The following is a 20,787-nucleotide window of genomic DNA, read 5'->3' as shown; positions in this document are numbered from 1 at the left end:
ACACCCAGTCAAAACCCCCCTTTCTGTATACATGGATGTCGAAAAGACTGCTGCATCCCATGTTGCAACTATAGTTCACAAAGATCCTTCTTTGACTCTGTTGACCTACGATATTGGTGAATATCACCTGAGTGCCATGATGAAGGAAGACGGACATCATTTCATTCATTCTAATGATGTGTATAAGAAGAAAATGAACTGTGAATGGATTAGGAACTCCCACGGTGGAAAGAGAGCAGATGCTATACAGAAACGAGACCCTGTAGCATCGTCATTGTAGAGCGGCAGTGCCACATTGAGCTGTGGAGTCAGTAGTGATGTGCAGAAAATGAAACCAGCTGGAGGCTCTCTGGGGAACACCTTGACCCAGCAGGAGTCTCCATACAAGGGGAAAGAGAGAATGGAAAGACAACTGTTGTCTCGGGTCGAGTGACCACTGGTGGGCCTGGCACCCAGAAACTGACGCCGAGACTCGAGAGAAGAGAGGAGCCAAAGATCTTGTGCTCCTGCTGACAAGCACCTTCCTTGTCACGAGAGATACAGATGGCAAAAGAGACACTACAGATGATTCAATGTGAGAGAGATATATGACTGCAGGTTTCTAGGAGGACCAAAATCGTCACAGGTAGGAAACACAAAGAGAATGCAACGGGCACCCGGTCCCACTAATCCAGAGAGAAAGGGATATGAACACTGTAATTCAAGGCTAGAGTAGCCACCAAGAGTTGAGAAGTTAAGAAAATGAGAGTGTGAAAGGCCCTCATTACGCGTCCGGCAGAAACCGTGCCGGTAAAACCAGCAGGTAGCCGAAAGACCTGTAATGATTTAGCGCTGCCTGATTTGCAGCAATCACTGGGGGATTGTGACCCGGCGTTCTGGGAAGTCAGGTGGTGGTAAATGTTAATCCCCATTCCCATTGGAGTCCCGTAGGACTGAATGGGAATGGGGATCACTGAAGCACTGGCACCATTAGTAACGGTGACGGTGCTTCCGTGAAAGTCTGTGGGCGGGTGTCGTTCCACCCGCCAGGACTACCCATGCAGGCTAGAGCACACGCTCGCAGACTGATAGCTTGCCGGTCCTCAAACAACTGTGCCAGTAAGCTTACCAGCACAGTTGTTTCCGGACCGGCAAGTGTGTAATGAGGGCAAAGATACTGTATTTCAAAGCTGACATAACCGTCAACATTATCTACGAGGCACAGACATAGGTCCTATGTTGAAACAGAGTGAAGGAAAGCTGAACACTCTGTAACATGGACATCAAAGTGCATGAAATCAGGGGAAGCTGTATGACCTGACTGGGCAAGAGACTTAAGCTAAATTGTTTACTGAGAAATAAGACTTTTAACGCAGAGTTACCAGACTTTAGTAAGTTATAATGCTATGAAGGTGGGAAAGAAAGAAGTGTATTTTCAAGTCGTCCAGGAGGGATTGGAACATTTAAAAATAAGAAACTGGTTCCTTATGAAAGGGAGAGGGAAACCCATGAAGATCATTTACAAGACCTTTAACAAGTCAACTACAAGTGGCCCACGCAGAAGTCCATATCGAGGTTATTGTACATACCGCTCTTTTCTTTTAGTTAGGCATTTTTCTAAAGTGGTAGGGAAAGTTAGTTGCTTAGGATTCAGACAGAAGACTGTTTATTTGGACTTTATGTGCACCCGTAGTTTTACTTTTGCTAGGTAGGGAACTTCCATCATAGCGATAGGGTTAGTAAGGCATTTTGGTTTTTATCTAAATAAAACTTGTGAAACATGACCACATGTAGTCTAAGTCCCTCTTATGGTTCACAACACCGAACTTTGGGGTACTGAACTGCTTCCTTGCTAAAGATGAGTCTTTGATCAAGGATTAAAAAGGAAATTGTATCACAAGACTACATGTATGCTCACTATTCACCAGGACACATGTAACCACTCTGCAACAATGCTTGAATTAATGTTGATGTTTGGTTGCTGCAGTTTCAAGGATATTGAAGTTTGCAAAACACTGACTAGCATCTACACAGCATCACCTCAAATCTAATGCAGCTCATCACTCTTTGTTGGAAAGCAGAAATGGCCACTCCAAGGAAAGGCGTAGGGTCTCTCTGGGAAACCTGTTGCTGCTCCCCTGAAGCCCCCCATTTCATTTCCGAGGTTGCAGTGAGAGCACTATGTTGGAATACATTTCTGTTAGCACCACACCGCTTCACTTTACTGAATTGCCATTTTCAATTGGTAGCATTTTCCATTCATCCATTGCTTCCTAACTGCAAGCCTTCTGCGGTATTTAGGAATGGTACTTTCATCTCAGTATCTTGAGCTTAGGGCCCCTTAGGAACATGCATGTAAATGTGATCACATAGAATAACTCCAAGTTGAAATAACCGAACCAACTCAGGAAGATGGTAAAGTACTGTTTTATTAACAATTATCTAAAACAGGGAGTTATAACGAACATCAACGGACGGACGCTCAATTTCTCTCAGTGATCTTTTCACAAAACAAAGGTTATATATCCACAATACTACATGGCAAATAATGAAAAACCTACTGGGGATTGGGATAGGCTTAAGGAGAGTATTTAAGTATATCATCTAGAGGAAAAAAGATTGTATTTGACTGCCCACTGTCAGGTGGACTATATATGGCTACCTCTAAAACATGTAATCTTCAAAAACATTAGGTACGCAGTTTATTATTTATTATTGGTTTTCAAACTATAAGGTCCCTCTTTATATGGACCTCTACAATTGGTTGGCATGGTTGTGCCATGTCTGGAACATTTGTTTCACTTAGCAGCACGAAAGCCCAGACCGAGGTGCAAGGAGATGGGCCTGACTCTACCACCCCACCCAATTAGCCCAACATTTCTCATCATCCATGCCTTCTGCCATGATGATTTTCTATGAAATTGGCCTTGCAAAGTATCCTAGACTCTGAGAATACACGGGAGTGAAGGCACTCACTATCGTGTTCTAGGACTCCGAGTTCAAACTCTATTTTCATCCTTGGCTCACGTGACAGGAGACCTCAATTTGGTCCATTTTGCAGTTTTTAAATGAATTTAACTTGGCACTCTTGGCATTCTTTCTTTGCACCTTAACAAGGGATGAGTCATCCTTTATACATTCGCTCCTTTCCAGAGAAGATAGTTGACTGTGACTGCTTCAATCTTGACTTCAGGCCAGACCGCCTCTCCATGCAGCTCCACGATTCAGCTTATTCTTGCTGCAACATCTTTTTTCTCTTCCCCCTTCATGGGTCCTGGCTTACTAAAATTCATGAAACCGATGTCCAGCTTCTATGCAATGGCAGCTTTACCTGCATTCTATACACCACATATAGCTAGCTTCTATGATGAATTAGTCTACTTGGGTTTTAGCATCTGAACAATTATTGAACGATTGATTCTCTGCAGCACTTCATGCATGTGTAATATTTTTTTCGTGTTTAAAATTCCCCTTGATTTTTTACTTCGTCATTAGTTTCTGTAGGATCCATCCATCCTTTTCAGCCTGTGTCCAGAGATGTTGTTCATACATTTTCATGACATCACAGGCTACTTTTCTTTGTGCTTGTTGATATTCCTTCAGGGAGTTCATACCTCAAATAGTCGTCCCTTCGAGCATATATTCGGGTTGTCTCAATGGGTATCTTCTTTCGAACATACGTTGCGGTATTGGTACAACTGTTGGTGTAAAACATGGCAAAATCATAGACTACCAACATATATGAGGTAGGGGGTGTGATTTCCTGCAGAGGCATGAAACTGCTCCTCTACAATATTGGTGAATGTCTCACCACAGGAATCCATGATATTATCAAATGTTAAAATATATTTCCATATGAATTGTGAATGTTGCCAAAAACACCCTCTGCAGGGTAGTCTGCGGAATTGGTATACTTTCTCCACCAGCCATTGCTTCAAAGCCCTTTTTTACCCATAGGAGAACTACTTGAAAGGACAGTGTTCCACAAAACATCTCAAACTAACAGGAAATGCTCCCAGCCAGACCAACCTCTGAGGCTGGCAGTTAGATCCCCTAATTCCCATTGTGGACTTCCATTTCCATTTTTAAATTTCCTTGAACAATGTCTTTAAAGGGCCACCATGCGGGAGCATAAGCCATATGATAACCTGAGAGGTTGTTTAGCCCATTAGGGGCACAGTACCAGAATATCTAACGGAGAGTTGAACATCATACCATATCCAGAAGACTTGAAGGGCCAAATAGTCCATGTTGGATCCAAATATATGAAAAGCCAGAGGAGCTGAAAATACCCAATAGGGGTGAACAAAACACTAAATATAAAATCAGAACAATCAGGAATCATCAATATTTCTGTTGCAAACAAGAACTATGTTTAAAGAACCAGCTATTGCAATGTGGAGATGATTATCGTGAACTGATGAGAACGCTAGCATTGTGGTTCTGAGCCACCTTCTCTAAGAATAAAGGAATACATAAAGGTTGCAACTATGAACTGTAATAGCAGGCTGCAGCCTGGGCGATTGAGAGAGACAGAGAGCGAGAGAGAGAGAGAGGGAAAGAGAGAGAGAGAGAGAGAGAGAGAGAGAGAGAGAGAGAGAGAGACCAAATTGTGTGGGAGTCAGAAACCAGCCACCAGAAGCCTAGTAGAGTGAAAGCAAACCTACTTAGGTTAAGAGGATGTTATTTCGTTTTTTCAGAGTAGGCATAGAGCAAAGGACAGAATAGGTGTGGATGGAGGACAGAATTTTTGTGAGACACCAATTTGTTTTTTTCTTTAAAGTTACGGAAACCCATCATCATACATAAGGATGGTTTAGGCTTTATTTTTTTTAAATAAAACTTGTTGGACTACAGCTTCTTGTCCATCCCCTATGATTGATTTACCACAGAGATCTATTGACACTTTCCCCACAAACCAGTGTCTAACCCAGTGTCACAATGCTGCCATTTAATAGATCTTTGTACATGTCAGCACCACAAAAACTCGGGTACTCAGGTAATTCTGGCCTGCAGTCATCAAAACCTTAGGTTATACCCCCACCACTTCATTTATGACACTAATACCATAACCCATGCTCTGTTCTCATAGAACAAAATACAACAAGGCCACCAAAAGGCAGAGGTGCTTTGAACAGAGCATCTTTGCATACGATTGCATGTGCATTGCATTACTATAATAGCCTTGAGCAACCTAAGTGTTAAGGTGTTTGTGCCTTGGCTCCTACGTGTCAACTGATTAGAATTAGCAGCCTGTGTAATCTTGTCCACAGCCACGTCCCTCTCTCTCCTTGACAGACGCTCGTCACTGAAAGCCGGTGACCCATTACCGAGCGCCTATCTAATCCCTGTACTGTTGAAGGACGCCTTGAACTAAATGCTATTCGCACACACATGCATTTGGATGTTAGAATGTCACAGCATCCCCACCATGGACCTCTCGTGCGTAGACAGGTCAGGTGTCCCATAATGTCTCCTGTTCCAAGCACAGTTTTCTTTACCCAGCTTTTGTCACAATGAAAGCTCAATCATTGCAACACCTTCAGAGAACTGCACCTGCCATCTTATGGACAACTTAATAGGAAATGCCAACTAAGATGGCAGAATCACACTCTAAATGGCGTGCTTTCTGCACACCACTAGCTAAGTACACCTGTCAAGATTCCACTCGGTAAAGAGGACCCTGAATTAAGCGCAGGACCACATTTTACGTTCAATAAATAAAAATGTAAGACATCAACATAGCAGTTTGAGGCCGCTATTGAAATGCAATGCAGCAACAGGTGACTGCAAAGTCTACAGATATCTCTTTGTCTCCAAAGAGGGATTAAACAAACTTTTTAAAAATTTTTAATGGAAACAATGTAACATGGTACATATATCATCATCTTAAAAAAAATTAAAAATTGTGCTTTTATCCTCTTCCGAGATTGTCCAGCGCGATAACGGAATCGTTTATCAAGATGCATCGTGCAAAGAAGCAAGCATTGCTGTGATAGCAGGCCAGCCCCAGAAGCAGACCTAGCCCAACAGTTAACAGACGCACATTCATTTTAGCCAGATTTACTCACTATCAATCATGCAGTAAATTCCTTCAACACACAGAACACATTGTATTAACTATTTCACGCAGAATGAGTTCTAACATCTAAGGCACATGCAAGAAGCCCTTAACCATTTCTTAAATTCTTACCTGAAATTCCTGCTTCAGCACACTGCTGAACATAGGAGACCCGTTCTCTGGTGAGGGTCCCCCTCAATACAACATCTCTGGTCAGCAAAGCCACACGCGGCTTCATAACTATGGGCCGTCCATCCACTGACTGCTCTACAAAGCCATAGTGGTGCCTGGAAAGACACCGGTGGATTAGAGAAACATGTTTTTTTTTTAAAGAACCGTTTTGATTGAAAAACAAATCTCATATCATTAGGGTGTGGTGGAAAACAGTTTGAAACCGGGCACTTCATTCCCCTTTCTGCATTTGCCTCATTCTCAGAGAATTCGAGGCTGTGTGAGGGGACCCCACAAGGAAACTCCGAACTGGCTTGTCCCTAATTCATTTCCGCCACTGTGCAAGGAATCCAACACACATCCTAGGGCATGGGGTTTGCAATCTTTGGCTTGCCAAATGTTTTGAACTACAACTCCCATTCTCCCTAACCGGCAAAGTCAATATCCGAATATCATTGGAATTGTAGTCTGAAACATGTGGAGAGACAAGGTTGCAGATCCCTGTCCTGGGGGAATAAGATTTCTAAAAGACTGGATTCCTGCATACTCTTCCTGCTCAAACAGAAGGTGCCGTCCATAGGAATCCAGTAGCAATGACAAATGCCATGTTTTTCATATTCAGCCTTCATTGCAGAAATATAACGGGGGGCCACTGCATGAGGCGGCAACAGGCAGAGGAAACCTGGGCTGGCCCAGATTTCTTTTCCTGCCACCGCTGCATGGAGTGAATCGGGAGAACCCGGTCAAGAGAGCCTGAGCTGCATAAGCGTAAGCAACCTCTCTGACCCGCTTTGGCGGGTTATCAGGTTCTTAAAGAATGGTCCCCATAGATAAGAACACTTTTGAAGTGTATGATGTAAAAGCAGACCAAACAAAGAGCTAAAGAAATATGAAAGCCTCCAGTAAGGCGGAGTAACCCTCACACGCCACCCACCCTCTGTAAAATGGAAATGATTTAGTCAACCAAATTTTCCGAACAAAACTAGATCTCTGATATAGTATTTTGATCTTAACACTAGAATATTAGAAGACAGACTTTCAAAAAGAACCGATGAAGGTACACATAATGTCTAAGGAAAAAGGAGAACTATTGGTGAAATTCAGATGTCTCAATATTTCATTAAGACTTACTACTAGAAAAAACATTGGTGCAGATAAGTAAGTGTACACTTTAGGCTTTGGCAATAATGAAAACCAAGTGGCCCAGATCATCAGTGATATCATCAGTGACAATTTTCATGTCATCTTGCATGTACCGTGTGTCTGTCTCAGCAGTGTACTGTAGTGGCGCGAGTTATGGTTGCTTAGCTTACCATAACTGACAAACTTCTGGGGTTTTTCGGTTTAACTTGTTTACGTTTACTTACCATAACGTCCCTTTAACAATGTTTTTTCATTGAATTTCATGGGTTTTTATTAGTGCAATTTGAGCATAACATCCCTTTAACATAGTTTTTTCAATGATTATCATGGATTTATACCAGTACACTCTAATTTCCTGCAACTTACTAATATCATACTTACCCCAATATAGCAACATTTGTGTCCAATTTAGAAAGTTTCAACTTAAAACTCTGCCATTTCCCACAATCCAGCATCTTTTTTAACACTTCCATACACTTTTTGAAACTTTTTCCACCACTTCTGTTTTCGCCAATGTTCGCGAATGAGTCTGCACCTAGCGAATAGGTCCTTGCTTCACAAACAGTTTGGAACTGCATTATCAGCTGATCTAGGAACATTGAAGCTCAATATGTACCCTTGCACAGCTTCTACACCTATTCTTACTCATTATCCATTAACAATCTAGCACACAGCACATACTTGGAAGACTATTAGGAAAACTGATATTTATCTTAAAAATGGCATCAGCTTTGGCTATCCCTCCTACCCACCACCACCACCAGCTGGAGGACACAACGAAAGAAGCACAATACTTCAAAAGACAATCATGAAGACCAGGAAGATGAGTTAGAAGAAGTGTCTACCTCCAACACCCAGAGAGAATCATGCGTGTGGCAGTTCTTTACCATTGTTGGAAATGTACCAAAGGCTAAAGCCTTACAAAATCCAACTGAGTAGACTCAACAGCATGGTGAGTAACAAATACAGTGTTAGTGAATGTACTGTTACATATTTGCAAGAAATATGCTGCAAATATGTAACAGTACATTCACTAACACTGTATTTGTTACTCACCATGCTGAGTCCACTCAGTAGGATTAAGACAGAAGCGTACTTCTGTCCTTTTGTGCTTTTACTAGTTTTCATTTTCAAATAAATGTTGTTTTATCTGTATTACATCACAGTGTAAGTGTGATCCCATATGGCTAGCCAAACTAGTTACTAGCTTCCTGTAGTTTTTCAGCACCTCCTGTGCGGCGAAGGGAGGTGTAGCCTGTACTCTGCTTTCTTTGTTCAACTTATACTTTCCCCGTCAATAGAAAAAGAGGGTCCCTGCCGCACTTTCTTTATCTCCAAATGCTAAAGCTACCAATGTGAAATACACAGTCATGTACAGTCTGGGCACTACTCCTACGGGACCACCTCCATGCGGCACCACACCAAATACAACCACTGCAATGCTCTCAGAAAGGCTGTTCCATTCTTAGGAAGTAGTAGACTGTCTTCCTCTACCTCATCTTTCTCAACCAATGCTGTAACCACACAGCCTACTTCTGTGGGACATAAAATCCCACCAGCTACCTTGCAAGCAATACACAAAGCTGTTGATCTATATCTTTTGAAAACAACAGTACTCTTTATGTACTGCAACACACCACTCTGCAGGGGGAGCAATTTCAAAGTGCTTTTGAAGCTGTAATCAAGGAGCATGAGAAACACAGCCCTCTAACATAGATCTAACACATGTGCAACATCTTCCCCATCCACCTGCCCCTCCATCACTTTATTTGGTCCCCCTTCCCTCATTTCCACCCCACTTTACTTTCTAGCCTCTTCTGCCATCCAAATCGAAAACATTAAAAAAGGTTAAAAAAATAGAACTAAAAAATAAGCTCACAGACTCCATCTACTTTAAATTTTTCAGTAAAGTAGTTAGATTCAATAATATTCTCCAACATTCCCATTAGCATTTTCTATTATGCTAATGGAAATAATGGACAATTGTATACTAGAGTAAAAGAAATAAAACACAGGAACACATTTCTGTTCGAAATGTTTCTCTCTAGTATACAATAAACAACATAATCTATGCACTTTTTGACTACAGTCTCTGTATTCCCCTGTCTAGCCCATGCCTTATTAGAAAACCTGGATTGCACATGCACACCATCACACAAGACAGCCCTTCTACTCGTTTTACTGTTATGTTTGTAACACTCCCTCATTGCCTGCTTTAAACCATTCACACATATATCCACCACTTAAAAAACTACATATAGCCTATCAACATATTTAACTTCCACCCACCAACTGCCACTTAACAATGTTCTACAAATCGTTTGCATCTTCATTTCCCATTGACAATTTCAAAAAAGTAAAACACAGTACAGATTTCCAAAAGCATCCTTTCAAGTCCTTGCTGATGCTACTCGCGCAAGTTTCCTGTAATCCTGTCCAGCACTCTGGGATGCAGCCACAAGCAGAATTTCTTTTCCATTTAAACCTAGAGCTTCGGCCATGCCGCATGCCCCAATAAGTAAATCAGAGTAGGCATTCATCCTTGCTGAGGGGCAGGCCCATTGTCCATGCACCAAGCTCATATCACTATTTTTTATGCTTACATTTGAACATTTTGGATAAATAAAACACAAAACAGATTTGCAAAACCATGCTTTCAGGTCCCTGCTGATGCTCCTCGCGCAGTTGTGTTGTAATTCAGTACAGCACTTCAGGCTGTAGCCGCAAGCAGAATATCTCTTTCCCTTCAAACCTAGGTTTCGGCTATGGTGCATGCCCCCATAATCAAATTAGAGTACACAATTACCAAATAATTGCAGGGTGGTAGAATGGGTAGATCACTGCACTTCATCTAGTACTTTAAACAGATTACCCTGCTGCTGGTAGTGGGGTTCTTTTGTGAAGTTGCCCTTCCATCTTCAGGCGTTAGGGTCCGAATAGGAGAGTGAGCTCTGTTCACGACAGCGCTGGCGTATTCAATAAGTTACTGTTGTTGTAATGAAGCAGTCTTCAAAAGATGCTTTATTTATTGTTAGAAGTCATCCAAAACGTGATTCAACTCTCTACGGTCTTTCTCAAGGCATGTGGATTGTTAGCCAGTCATTGCTGTAGGGTTGTGGAAATGAGTCCGGCATCCAATTCCAATATCTTGTCGCACTATCATCGCAAATAAGGGTGGTTAATGATTTCCATGGGTGGCCTAGTGGGCACCTGGTTAGGTGTGCTTTGTAATTATCTGCTGATTAGCATTGTCTTAGAGTGTATACAGCGATAGACAGAGCAATATGTTGATGCGATCCTGTTCAGCACTTCGGGCTGTAGCAACTGACAGAATTGTAGCCACGGGCAGAATGTATTCTCCCATTCAAACATATCGCAATTTTGAAAAACCTCACCACATAGACAGTCCCTGGTGGCCATCCCAATTTAACCCCATTGCCAGTCCCTCATGGCCATGGCCAGTAGCCAGATTATCCGAGCCATAGCCTTTGGCCATCACTCAGACAAATCTGGCCACTGCCCATGGCCAGAGGCCACGACTCGGACAGTCTGGCCACTGGTCATGGCCACCCACTATACCTCAGTCACCAAAAGTATATTACTATTTTTTGTACACACATTATGACACTTTTCAAATAATAAAACACAGCCACATTTGCAAAACCATGCTTTCAAGTCCTTGCACATCTTTCCTGCAAATCCATCCATGTTTTATTTTTTGAAAAGTGTCCAAATGTACGTACATAAAATAGTCATGTAACTTAGCTCTCAGTTGACAAAATCCATTCAGACTTTGCAGAAAAATTCAAGGTTCAGTCTAAAATCTTTCTAAAATCTTTTGTGCACACGTCAAATAGCAACAAAGTTATAACCCATCTAATGTTGCCGTCTTCACAAATTCCCACCAAACTTTGCAAAAACATTCAAATCTAGGTCTTAAATCTTTTTGCAAACTTTTCTGCAGATTCGTGAACGGCAACACATTAATAAACCTTTCAAATGTTTTAGGACCTCCTCCCTGTAATTTTGTTCCCTCTAGGCAAAACAGCACCAGACTTTGAAGAACCATTCAAGGTCACGTCTAGAGTGATATCACAACATTTCATACAGTTTCATTGAGTGGTGCCAATGTTATAGGCCTTCCAAAAACTGCGTACAACGGTTGCTGTCCACAAATTCAACATAGCGGGCATTTCCAAAAATATGACACACTTCATCCTTTTCACCATCCAATCAGAGGGCACGTCCGATGTCCAAAGACTTCACGCAACCTTCTAGACCAATCGGAGGCCCGTACGTGGACCGAACAGGTAAGTGAGTCTGCGGACCGAACCCAGATATGACATTTTTTTTAACCTAATTTTTGACCGTTTTAAAAATAACTACTGGATGGATTTACACCAAATTTACAAAAGCGCGTATTTGGGACCAATCCGCCACCCCTGCACAAATTTAGTGAAAATCCGTCCAGCGGTTTGGGCTGTGAGGAACATTTTTCTTCCATTGGGTCTATGGGAGAAACCACATATTTTGGGACCCCGCTATACCTCTCCCCCCCCCGCACAAAACCTCAACAAACTTTGCAGAATCAATTTGACAGGGCCAAATGTCATCAATGACATTTGTGATGTCATCTTTGATATCCTGGGTGTTAGTCTTAGCAGTACACGGTGGTGGCGCGAGTTATGGTTGCTTAGCTTACCATAACTGGCGCATTTCAGGGGTTTTTCTGTTTTACTTGGAACCATAACGTCCATTTAACAAAGTTTTTTCTTTGAATTTCATAGGTTTTTATGAGTGCAACTTAACCATAACGTCCCTTTAACAAAGATTTTTCAGTGAATTTCAAAGGTTTTTATTAGTCCAACTTAACCATAACGTCCCTTTAACAAAGTTTTTTAATTGAATTTCATAGGTTTTTACCAGTGCATGCTATTTTCCTACAACTTACTAATATCATACTTACCCAATATAGCAATATGTGTGTCCAATTTCCAAAGTTTCACCTTAAGACTCTGCCATTTCCCACCATCTGGAATAATTTTTAACACTTCTATACACTTCTTGCAACTATTTCAACCAGTTTTGCATCCGTAGATGTCTAAAAACATCTGACTTCATAGCGGACCTTCCGGACAGTGCCACATCACGATAAGATGTCTGCTTGGTGGACAGTTTGGAATTACATTTTCTACTGATCTAGGTACTTCAAACTTCAAAATTTCCCTTGCACAGCTCCAACACCTATTCCTACTCATTATCCATTAACAATCTAGTACACAGTGCATACTTTTAGCAAAACTGCTATTTATCTTAAAATGGCATCAGCTAATGCCATCCCTCCTCCCCAAGAGCCATCACCACTGCTGTTATCAAGGAGCATGAGAAACAGTGCCCCCTAACTTAGAAATAACACACGTGCAACATTTTCCCCTTGTCCACCTACCCCTCCATATTAGTGTTTGGTTGCTCTTCCCTCATTTCCCTCCCCACCTTTCGTTCTCAGCTATCCTGCCAAAAATAAATACGTCCAAAAACAACAAACGACATATGCTTTTAGGAACCACCTTTCACAGTTAAAAAAATAGAGCTTAAAAAAAAATATATACACTCCATCTACTTTATATTTCTCAGTAAAGTACATAGACTAAATAAGATTTTCCAACATTTCCATTTGCAATTTTTGTTATGCTAATGGGAATATTGTGGCGTTCATCCTCTGTTCCAGGGACTGGAACGGTGGATACCGGCCCAGCAGCCCAAGATATCAGGCCAAGCGAAGCAAGGGTGGATAACGAGGTCTCTGGACCATTATCCCCCCATTCCAGCCCCTGAAATGTGGGATAAAGGCCATTAGAACTGTAGGTTCCCAAAGCGGGAACCCGTGGTGCTAGAAAATAGGATTTTCGTTCCAACACCGGGACGCCTGCGACGTCCCGGTGTAGGAAGGAACATCCTTTTCCAGAATGGCCACCATGGAAATGGAAGGTGAGGGTTCCATACAGGGCCCCTCTTCGCTTTCCATAGCAGCCTGCAGAAGGCAAAAAGAGAACCTTATGACCATATTACCACAAGCACATTTTTCTTCCCTTTCAAATCTATCCTAATTTCGAATAACTTTACCACAAAGCCGGTCCCAGGTGGACATGGCCACTTTAATCCTATGTTTTGTCCCTTGTGGTCATGGCCAGTACCAGATTGTCCGGATCATGACCTTATTCCATGACCCGGACAATCTGGCCACTGCCCATGGCCACAGGCTACCCTTCAGTCACTAAAGGTGTATCGCTATTTTTTGTAGCTACATTATGACACTTGTCAAATAATAAAACACTGGCACATTTGCAAAACCATGCTTGTAGGTCCTTGCCAAAGCTCCTTACGCAAGTTTGCTGGAAATCCACCCATGTTTTATTTTTTCAAAAGTGTCAAATGTATGCACATACAATCGTCGTATAATCTAGCCCCTACTTGACAAAATCCATTGAAACTTTACGAAAACATCTAAATCTAGATCTATAATCTTTTTGCAAACCTTTGTGTAGCTTTGTCAAATGGCACGACATTTATAAGCCTTTACAATATTTTGGGACCCCCACACTAATTTTGCTCCCTCTTGACAGAATCCCACCAAACTTTGAAAAAACATGTATATCTTGATCTATTATCAGTTTGCCAAATGAAGTGTAGATTCATCAAATGGCACCTCATTTATAAACCTTTACATTATTTTGGGACCCCCCTCTAATTTTGCCCCCTCTTCTCAAAAGCCTACCAAACTTCGGAAAAACATTCATATCTAAATGTATTATCAGTTTCCCAAATTAAATGAGGATTCCTCAAATGGCACCTCATTTATAAGCCTTTACATTATTGTGGGACCCCCCTCTAATTTTGCCCCCTCATGACAGAATCCCACCAATCTTTGCATACTCACTTGGAATCAGCCCAGAAATATACCTGCAAGATTTCATGCAGTTCCATTAAGTGGCACCAAAGTTATAAGCCATCCAAGAACTGCATTTCATCAACCGTGTAATGCTAAGGTGTTCGCAAACTTTCAGAGGACTGTTCGCAAACATCAGGACTGTTTGCGGACTTTATCCGTAAAAAACACCCGTTTGTTTTGCTTCTTGCAGCCATATCCCATCCTCATCACCCCTCACCTCCCCAGAGATCATTTGATAAGTTTGACAAGTGGAATGCTGTGTTTTTTCATATGTTTTTACCGCGATGTCCGCGGACATGGCCACTGCCGCGAAAAAGATGTTGGGCGTTTCCAAAAATCTTACGCACTTCACGCTCCTCACCATCCAATCAGCGAACACGTTGCATGTCCGCGGACATGACAAAATCCGATTAGCCAATCAGGACACTGTCTGCGGAGCGAACATGGAAGTGTGTCCGCGGACCAGACATAGAGATCAATAATTTTTTGTGACCTACTTTTTGGTCATTTTGTTTAAAAACTACTGGACGGATTTTCACCAAATTTACAAAAGCATGCTTTTGGGACCAAGATGCTTTCCCTGCCGCAAATTTGGTGAAAATCTGTAAAGCGGTTTGGGCTGTAGGCGTGAGCAAAGTTTTTTCCCCATTCAGTCTATCGGAAAAAAATACATTTTGGGACCCCCCTATAACTTTGCCACCCCTGGACCAAACCTCACCAAACTTTGCAAAGAAATTCAGAGTGGGCCATATACTGTTTTTTCCAAAGCTTGTTGAGGATTTGTCCAGGGAGAGCGAAGTTATAAGCCGCCCATAAAGTGCTATTCTTCCTATGGGATTAGCAACTTAACCACAACTACCGTGGCCATGTAATATATATATATATATATTCAGTGAAAAAACTTTGTTAAAGGGACGTTATGGTTCCAAGTAAAAACGAAAAACCCTTGAAATTCGCCAGTTATGGTAAGCTAAGCAACCATAACTCGCACCACCACCGTGCACTGCTAAGACTAACACCAAGGACATCAAAGATGACATCACAAATGTCATTGATGACATCACTGATGACATCACATGTGTATGTACTTTTCATGAAATATGTGTACAAGGGATTCTTATTATAATGTTGCGAAAATAGTGTCAAGACTCATTGCAATAAATATCATACCCTAATTAGTGCATTGAACGATGCATTGATATAAATAGCATTCCATTATGGGGTTCTATCTAGTATACTAAGCTACTCATGCAGAAACATAGCATTGTGTGCAGCGTACAAGATGAAGGTATAATATTCGTAATGTTAATATGTTGAATAATGAAATGATAATTGTTTTCTTAATAGATTTTTGTGTACTGTGAAATATGTAATAAGTAGCTAATAAAACCCATGTATTACATAATTGCTTTACTATAGACAAAACACAAAGAGACAAGAACACATACCAATATGGGTATATACAGGGAAAGTGAAGTTAGCAAAAAAGCACAAGTAGTAGCAGAAACAATTCATAACCTAACTGATTATTTTTATGCAAATAAATGATTGCTGTTTCAAAGCTGCTATTTACCCTATGTATATGTATCACTTGATGTGATTGGACCCTAAGGAAAGTAGTGTGAGTACAATGTAAACAAATATGACCGTATACAGGGAAAGTACAGCCATAAAAAAACAACAGAACTATCAGAAAGTGCTGATAAGTCTATTGATTATCTTTATGCACAAAAAGGATTGCTGTCTTTCAAGTTTGCGTCTTCCCCTATGTATATGTTTCATATGATGTGACTGGACTCTAAGGGAATTACTGTAAGAAACTACTTGAAGGATACGTCTACAAATAAAATAAAATGTTTAGTTTCTGACTGTTACTGAAGAAAACCATGTGGCCTAGATATGTCAGCAAAAGAAAAAAGAGTGAGCCAGACATGTGATGTCATCTTTGATGTCCCCCCCTTTACCTTCCTTTCCCCTCCTCTCCTAGTGTGTCGTGTATAAAAAACCAAAATAAATACAAAATATCAAAAATCAAACTTTCACAGTTAAAAAATAGAAGTGAAAATAAATGAAGCAGGGCCCTTTGTATTTTTTAGAAGTCCGCGGACAGTTCGTGAACATTTAAAAAATTGGGTTGCTACCCCATCACGAACATTGCAATTTTCTCTGGGAAGAAGTGGTGGCTCTGAAAAGAGCCTTTGGGTGGTGTTTGTAAGTCAAAAATTATAAATGCCGAACACCTACTTCAAAATGGTTGTTGTAATTCCAAAAAAGGTCGCAATGCATTTTGTACATTTCTCAGACAAATCTGATTGCCAGCATAAGTAAGATCGACTCCATCTCTGCGAAAAATGTATGTACTACGAAACATAATATTTTCATTGTGAAAAGAGGACATGCCAAAATCTCCTAGAAAGGCAAAACAGCCTTATTAACATTGCGCCTTGCTTTTTCCATTTGTGGACCAAATGAAGAAGAACAAAGTCACATTTGTCTCTGCGCAATCCATGAAAATATCACTTGAGAATTAGGAAACATGTCCATAACCTTCCCAAGTCCTTCTTTCATAGCAAATTGCAAAAAAATTCCAGTCACATGTCCTAAACTGTTCCCTCCACAATGAATTACAATTATGTCTGGATGTTGCTCTGTCTCCAAAGTAGCACAGAGAGGTAGCAAGTCCAACCACTTCATTCCACGTACTCCATGCCAGTGTACTTCCACATGTGGGAATCCAAGATCTACAGCTAATCCACAGCTTTCTGCATGCACCTTCAACCAATGTATCCACGAATCTCCCAAAATCCAAACAATCTGTTTTCTGAAACACACAGCCATAGCTATCTTTTGTTCTCTCAGCAAAAAGAGTATCTGAGAAACTCTCTCCTGGCACAACACACCCACTAAACTTTCCTGACCAATCCCTTTCAGTGCTTATTCTCATTTGCATGACTTCTGAACCCAAAAATCCCCGGATGTAACTCCCGATGTCCGCGAACTACCGCCATGTCCGCGGACATATCGTAACATGAACAGCCCTTCTACCATTTCCACTTCACTCTCTCTGCCATTCCCGTATTGGATGTAGCTAAAAATTCACATGACCATGCACCAATCACATTCAATACCTCTAGATCTAACTGCATCATCATAGATCAGCAGTGCAAATGTACTGTGAATCTCTCTGAGTACAAGTGTCATATCATTGGCAAGCACCATCTACCAGAAATACTGTACAAGTCTCCAAGATTACTACTTGCAGCTCCATGCATATCCATATGCATGAAGACAAACTTCAGGTATGCATATTTTCTGTACAGTAGATGAACACATTTTCAAACAGACTTTTAGCTTGTGTAATCTGTAAAATGAATTTACTGTATTTTTTTCAATTTCCTAAAATCAACTATCACTTATAAACCTTTATACTATTTACTTTCTTTATACACACACACTCAAATCATGTTAAACTAACATTTTTTAAATGAAATATATAGACTACATATATTCAAACAAAATTACATGCAAGCACAATCTATGTTTAAATCTTTAAAAAAATACTTACACAATTTCATATTTTTTGGTTTTATTTATTTATTTACTTAATTACTTTAATTTAGACATGACATTGAGGCGCTATTACCTAGAACAGCTTACTTACAGAAATAGTGGTATTCACTGGTATATTATAAATTTCACAAGACATAGTAAAGATATTTTTTTTGCTACAGTTAGTCATTCAATACAATTTGTTTATTAAGAACATATCATATGTACTGAACTGATGCAATGCATCTTATGTAAATAAATTAGTTTAATGGTTTTAAAGAAGGCACTGAGGATTTCAATTAAAAAAATCAATATCTAAATTAAAAACAGTGCTATATACAAACAAAGTTACTAATTTGAAGCTTTTACAATTGCAGTGAAGACCAGTCTCCTGAAAAGAAGCAGCCGAATTCGAAGAACAAAGAAGAACTAAGAAGTTACCTGTTAATTTAAGAAAAAAAGTAAGTAGAATATCACGATAATATTTGTATTATTAATCAAACATACTATAACGTTAATACAAGCTATTTGGGTGCCTAAAAATAGAGATTGTGTACCATTTTGTTCAAAAATCTCCATGTCTTAAACAGCGATTTACAGCCAAAATGGCCCACAAATTCCTATTTTTGCACACACAAATTACCCAACTGAACCGCTACAATTTTCATATTATAGGACAAACAACTGTTTTAATTGTATACATTAGATTTACTATTTGTACTTTTCCACACCACTAGCTTACTTTTTTTTTGTCATCTGAACCCCAGTTTAGTAACACATAAATTCAAGAGTACCTATCCCTGCTAGTTGTAGTTCCCAATGCACAATCACACACCATTACATACATCTTTATCATCTTACTCAAACACTCATGCACACAGCACACATACATTCCAGAACACCCCAACCCATATGTTCTTTATTTTTTTCAACAGACCCTAAAGAATTCCTACCAAAAGTCAAGTCCGTAGAAAGCAACGCAAAAGTAGAGCAAATGAAAATAAAAGTGTCCAACATAAGCATCCATCTCTAGCAGAATTTGTAAAAAAAAGTTGAAACAAAACAGCTAATAAAGTCATTTAGTGAAACACAAGAAGTTTCAAGTACAAAAACTTTGCCTCCTCTATCAAAATGTAAAACAAACCAAAAAACAATTAACAGAAAATCAGCTATAACTACAGGTAAAACTACTTCTTCAAATTTTAATATGGTGCAAAGTAAGCATACCAAGAAAAGTATTTTAGCCAAAATGTACCGTCACAAAGTCCTTCAAAATCTTATAAAAACAGGAGAGAAATCAGGTTCAATGCTTAAAACCTATCGTAGGAAATTAATCTTAGAGGCGTTGATGGACAGTGCAATTCTTCTGAAAAGAAAGTTATTTATTTTACTGTTAAACAAAATGAAACCACTAACAAAACTAATAACTAAATTACAAAAAAGACTTCTTAAGTATCTGCGGAGGTGAATGGAATCACACTACGAGCACAAACCCATATTTTAATGAAGAAGCGTACAAACAAAAGCAAACAAATACAATTGCCAAACATAGCAGTGGTCGAGGTTATGAAAAAGTGAATAATACCATAATGGAACAAGAAGTACTCCTTACAAAAATATGCCCTGGAAACTTAGAATTACCCCTCCATTCAACTGAATCAGAATGTCTAGTGTACAAATGGCCATGCACGTCAATGTGTAACATTCCCAAACAATGTTTCAAATCTTTACCCCAATTCCTCAATAAATATGTAAAAAGCAAAGACAAAATCAAAATTAAATTACTGCAAAATATGGATACCTGTCCAGTGCGCAAGTACACAGGACTACAAGGACATTCATTGGCCTGCATTACAGCACCTACTTGTAAAACCACTTTCCATGATATCAAAAGGATATCAACACATCATTCAACTATAAGAAATCTAGTCTATAAACTGTACTATGCTAAAAGTCCTGCTTTAGCGCTAGCAAAGTTAAATAACATCCTTCTACATGGTACAGCAAAAGACCTACTTGAAGAAATTCATTATATCCAGAAAAAATATTTTGGAAGTGAAAGCCATTTACAGAATGAAATAGCTTTAAACCAATTAAGCAACAATTCTACATATGGCAACCTTTTGCTAAACACATACAAAAAAGAAATACTAAAATTTAAAAGTACATCAGCTGAAGTACCAAACCATGTATGTGTATGTTGCCGTAGAACTTTTTATAAAAGTAACACAAAAACTGTAGACCTATCATACAAAATAGAAGACAATGAAGATTCTAAATGGTTTGAATTAGCTCTCTACCTTTTATCAGAAAACAAATACTAAATAACTGAGCCCTTAATACTTTGCAGTTACTGCATTACAAAACTTGACATCAACCAAACTCATTCACGTGCTATCACAAATAATTTGGAATTATACCCACTACCAAAACCCCTACAACAACTTAATTTATATGAGAGCATCATAATTCAAACAGTACATGCATTTCAAGCAATAATACACCTACAACCAAAAACAGCAAAATTACCTCCCTCTGAATTGGTAAGAGGCATTCGTGGAAAAGTAGTTTATTTACCATTAGATCTAAAAGAAAATGTGCATACTCTAGGAGTGCAACGTCCAATGCAGCAATCTTTAATTATCTTAGTAAATGGAGTACCTACAAAAGACAAAAAAATATGGCAACAGCTGGTAGATTTATATAAAGTTAGACAAGCCTTCCAATATCTTAAAGAGAATAATGAATATTACAAAGAAATTAATATCGAAGAAAACTTGAAAGATAAAACTGAAATAATTCAAGAAACACAAGAAGCTGGTCAATTTGAGCTACTAGATTCTGCTACAATATCAAATACTTTAGACCATTATACAATTCATCCTTTGCACTGTAATGACACCGTAGAAGATGTACTGGAAACTTACCAAATGTG

At 39.7% G+C, this 20,787-nt stretch overlaps 1 protein-coding gene across 2 annotated transcripts in view; it reads right to left on the bottom strand.

Moving 5' to 3' along the window:
- PKHD1 (PKHD1 ciliary IPT domain containing fibrocystin/polyductin) overlaps window positions 1–20,787 on the bottom strand; it is a 4,356,595-nt gene that overhangs the window by 2,191,269 nt on the left and 2,144,539 nt on the right. For both annotated transcript variants that reach the window (XM_069605754.1, XM_069605755.1), the window contains exon 39: window positions 6,173–6,327. In XM_069605754.1, the coding sequence (XP_069461855.1) occupies window positions 6,173–6,327 (155 nt within the window). The remainder of the gene's footprint in view (window positions 1–6,172; window positions 6,328–20,787) is intronic.

This window comes from Ambystoma mexicanum, chromosome 4p (assembly GCF_040938575.1).
Source record: "Ambystoma mexicanum isolate Mex_15411 chromosome 4p, UKY_AmexF1_1, whole genome shotgun sequence".
Lineage (NCBI taxonomy): Eukaryota > Metazoa > Chordata > Amphibia > Caudata > Ambystomatidae > Ambystoma > Ambystoma mexicanum.
This window is presented reverse-complemented; position numbering and strand designations above follow the sequence as displayed.